The sequence below is a fragment of the Photinus pyralis genome, unplaced genomic scaffold (genome assembly GCF_008802855.1).
Source record: "Photinus pyralis isolate 1611_PpyrPB1 unplaced genomic scaffold, Ppyr1.3 Ppyr1.4_LG1, whole genome shotgun sequence".
Classification (NCBI taxonomy): domain Eukaryota; kingdom Metazoa; phylum Arthropoda; class Insecta; order Coleoptera; family Lampyridae; genus Photinus; species Photinus pyralis.
Genome location: NW_022170249.1, coordinates 58,068,088 through 58,071,577, shown reverse-complemented (window position 1 = coordinate 58,071,577; position 3,490 = coordinate 58,068,088). Strand labels below are relative to the sequence as shown.

The following is a 3,490-nucleotide window of genomic DNA, read 5'->3' as shown; positions in this document are numbered from 1 at the left end:
AGGGTTAAGATAGAAATTGAGTGGTGATCAACCATTGGTAAGTCAGTAAGTGCAACGAAATTAAGAAGATCAAATGCCCAGAACGAACTACCGCTATGGAAGATCTGAAGCTCTTATTTTGTTTTCCAACTCTGAGCTAGTTGGCCGTTTATGCGGCGGGTTTGAGGTAACGCAGTGCCAACTCTGCCATTTACTCGTATCTCTACGAGTGCTCTAAGGTCTCCAGCTACACCGTTTCAGTGCTTATAAGAATGGATATGTATACGATACTACCCTGATCTGTACATTCGGTGTTATTCTGGTGCATCTTGAAATAGTTACGATATTGAAAAGTAAACAAGAATTGAAAAGTTTCCCAATTTGATCTCGGTTTCGTATTCTTGTGACACATTAGTCATTGTAAAAGTTTACAATATTGAGAACTTAATATTGAAATCTTAGCAAGTACGGATTATCCGTGCTAGCCATTCTTCAAGTTAATTTAAAGGTTAGGGTTCATTTCCAATATGAATGATCCTGAATTTATTTTATTAATAGATGTATTACAACATGTGGAACAAATGTAATAGTTGTATTAATTTATTTTGAATCATTAAAATTATTCAATTTGAAGCAATGAACAACGTTTATGTAGGCGTCCTTATGGGTAGGGAGTATCTGTTCTATGGGAACATCCAGTGAGGCTACCGCTCCATCTACATCTTGTATTACTTCGTCAACCTGAAAGTAAATGTTAACAACGTGCTTTACAAAATACCTGAATTATGATATACATATTGTATTTCCACGTTTTCAACTGCATGAATCGCTTCGTGCACTTCATTTACCCCTATTTCAGGTACTGTAGAAATCCCATGCACTACCACTGTGCCGGTTGCCCTTAATAACCCTATTTCGAGAGCATTTAGTGCTTTATTCTCCCGTGCTTTCTTGCGAGTTTGCGATTTCCACGCAGTGAACACCTGTAGTCAGAAAATATAATTAACAATTGTATATTAAAGTAGGTAAAATACCTTCTTCCATCCTTCAACTTCTCTAGTGGGTCCATCTCCACATGCATTTAGCTCCTCTGCTAGTTGCAGCCACAAAGAATGAAGATCCTCTGGGCCCAAGTTAGGAGAAAGTTCTTAACAAACAATTTTTTTCTAAGTACTCTACATAAATAGTATATTGCGATTTCGATGTCCTTGCTTTTTTTAAAAACATTGTCAACTACACGTAACACCACGTCTTAAATCAACTTGTATTTATTTATACCAAACGGCTCCGTAAAGTTAGCACCAACATGTAAGGCACAAACAATTTAATGATAATACGTCGATTGTGCTTCGTTTGTGCTTGTTTGTGCGATACATTTTAAAGTCAACACCCGCACCAATATTATGTAATTTCAATTTTTATTATGCGGGTGCCAACTTTTACGTGGCACCCAAAAGGTTAACGAATTAAAATTGTAATATGCTTATTCGTTTGTGCTTGTTTGTGCCTTACATTGTAACATCAAAACTCTTACCGTTACTGAGTAATAAAATTTTCAATTATGCGGGTGCCAACTTTTACGTGGCACCCAAAAGGTTAACGAATTAAAATTGTAATATGCTTATTCGTTTGTGCTTCGTTTGTGCTTGTTTGTGCCTTACATTGTAACATCAAAAGTTTCACCGTTACTGAGCAATAAGTACAACTTTCAATTATGTGGGTGCCAATTTACACGTAGCACCTAACAGGTTAACGAATTAAATTTGTAACATTGTCACGTACAAAAGATAACAGCAAGAAACAATACAGAAAAATACAAATTTCAAAGTCCTGGCGATGGACAAGAGTATGTTGCCGGCCTTGCTCGTCGGTGGGTCGAGGTTCCTTAATTAGAGAAAAATTAGATAGGGTGCCAGAAGCTTTATTTTCCACAACAATTAGGCAATCCTGCTCTCGCTTCACAAACAGGATAAATTAGCGCAGCCAGGAATCGAAACAACACAGTCAAATAAGAAAAGAAACACCAACTTAAATGGATCAATGGAATATATACAGGGTGATTCCTATAGTACCTGCCACCGTTTGGGAGCGTGTAGGTGGTGCGTAGGGGAGTATTTTGATATAGGACACTTGGGGTCGGAAATCTAAAATAAGGGTGCCAGAGCCAAATTTACCTTCTGGAATTTCGCGCCTGTAGGTAGGCAACCCAACCGGCCGGCGGTGCACACGGGCGCTAGTGGGCTGCGAAATAGGAGGAGGTCGGTGTAAACAAACAAACTTTTCGAAATGGGTGCTTAAATGACCCAAGTATCGATGTGCATCACGAATCTGTGTGTAAAGTTAAGCCTCCGTCAGCTTACCTGCAATTGCCCTGTCTCGCACAGTCGGAAGTGAACTTCTTGAAAGACCTGTCTGCAGGGTAACTGACGGTTTGGATACCGCTCAGCGTACGCTCGTCGTGCAGCTCGTGCGTTACCATTTGCCAATCCGTACATGAAGTGCATGTCCGCGTATTCCGTGTTAGTAAAACGTGCCATAGTGTTTATTCACTTGATACGCGTCGTTGCAGACGGGATTTCGTGGGTTTAAACAAAATTCTGACAAGTGTCAGCCACACATCGCCGCCTGAGATCGCTCCGTGTGCACCGCCGGCCGGTTGGGTTGCCTACCTACAGGCGCGAAATTCCAGAAGGTAAATTTGGCTCTGGCACCCTTATTTTAGATTTCCGACCCCAAGTGTCCTATATCAAAATACTCCCCTACGCACCACCTACACGCTCCCAAACGGTGGCAGGTACTATAGGAATCACCCTGTATATATTCCATTGATCCATTTAAGTTGGTGTTTCTTTTCTTATTTGACTGTGTTGTTTCGATTCCTGGCTGCGCTAATTTATCCTGTTTGTGAAGCGAGAGCAGGATTGCCTAATTGTTGTGGAAAATAAAGCTTCTGGCACCCTATCTAATTTTTCTCTAATTAAGGAACCTCGACCCACCGACGAGCAAGGCCGGCAACATACTCTTGTCCATCGCCAGGACTTTGAAATTTGTATTTTTCTGTATTGTTTCTTGCTGTTATCTTTTGTACGTGACAATGTTACAAATTTAATTCGTTAACCTGTTAGGTGCTACGTGTAAATTGGCACCCACATAATTGAAAGTTGTACTTATTGCTCAGTAACGGTGAAACTTTTGATGTTACAATGTAAGGCACAAACAAGCACAAACGAAGCACAAACGAATAAGCATATTACAATTTTAATTCGTTAACCTTTTGGGTGCCACGTAAAAGTTGGCACCCGCATAATTGAAAATTTTATTACTCAGTAACGGTAAGAGTTTTGATGTTACAATGTAAGGCACAAACAAGCACAAACGAAGCACAAACGAATAAGCATATTACAATTTTAATTCGTTAACCTTTTGGGTGCCACGTAAAAGTTGGCACCCGCATAATAAAAATTGAAATTACATAATATTGGTGCGGGTGTTGACTTTAAAATGTATCGCA

The 3,490-nt window shown here is 39.8% G+C and overlaps 1 protein-coding gene across 1 annotated transcript; it reads right to left on the bottom strand.

Annotated features, from left to right (window-relative positions):
* Positions 1 to 511: 511 nt before the first annotated feature.
* Positions 512 to 3,009, bottom strand: LOC116164050. The gene is made up of 4 exons (XM_031478179.1): positions 2,976 to 3,009; positions 1,014 to 1,126; positions 774 to 962; positions 512 to 720 (listed from the first exon to the last, which is right to left on the bottom strand). The coding sequence occupies exons 1-4, from the start codon at positions 3,007 to 3,009 to the stop codon at positions 580 to 582; spliced, it is 477 nt and encodes a 158-aa protein (XP_031334039.1). The 3' UTR covers positions 512 to 579.
* Between the last annotated feature and the right edge of the window lie 481 nt (positions 3,010 to 3,490).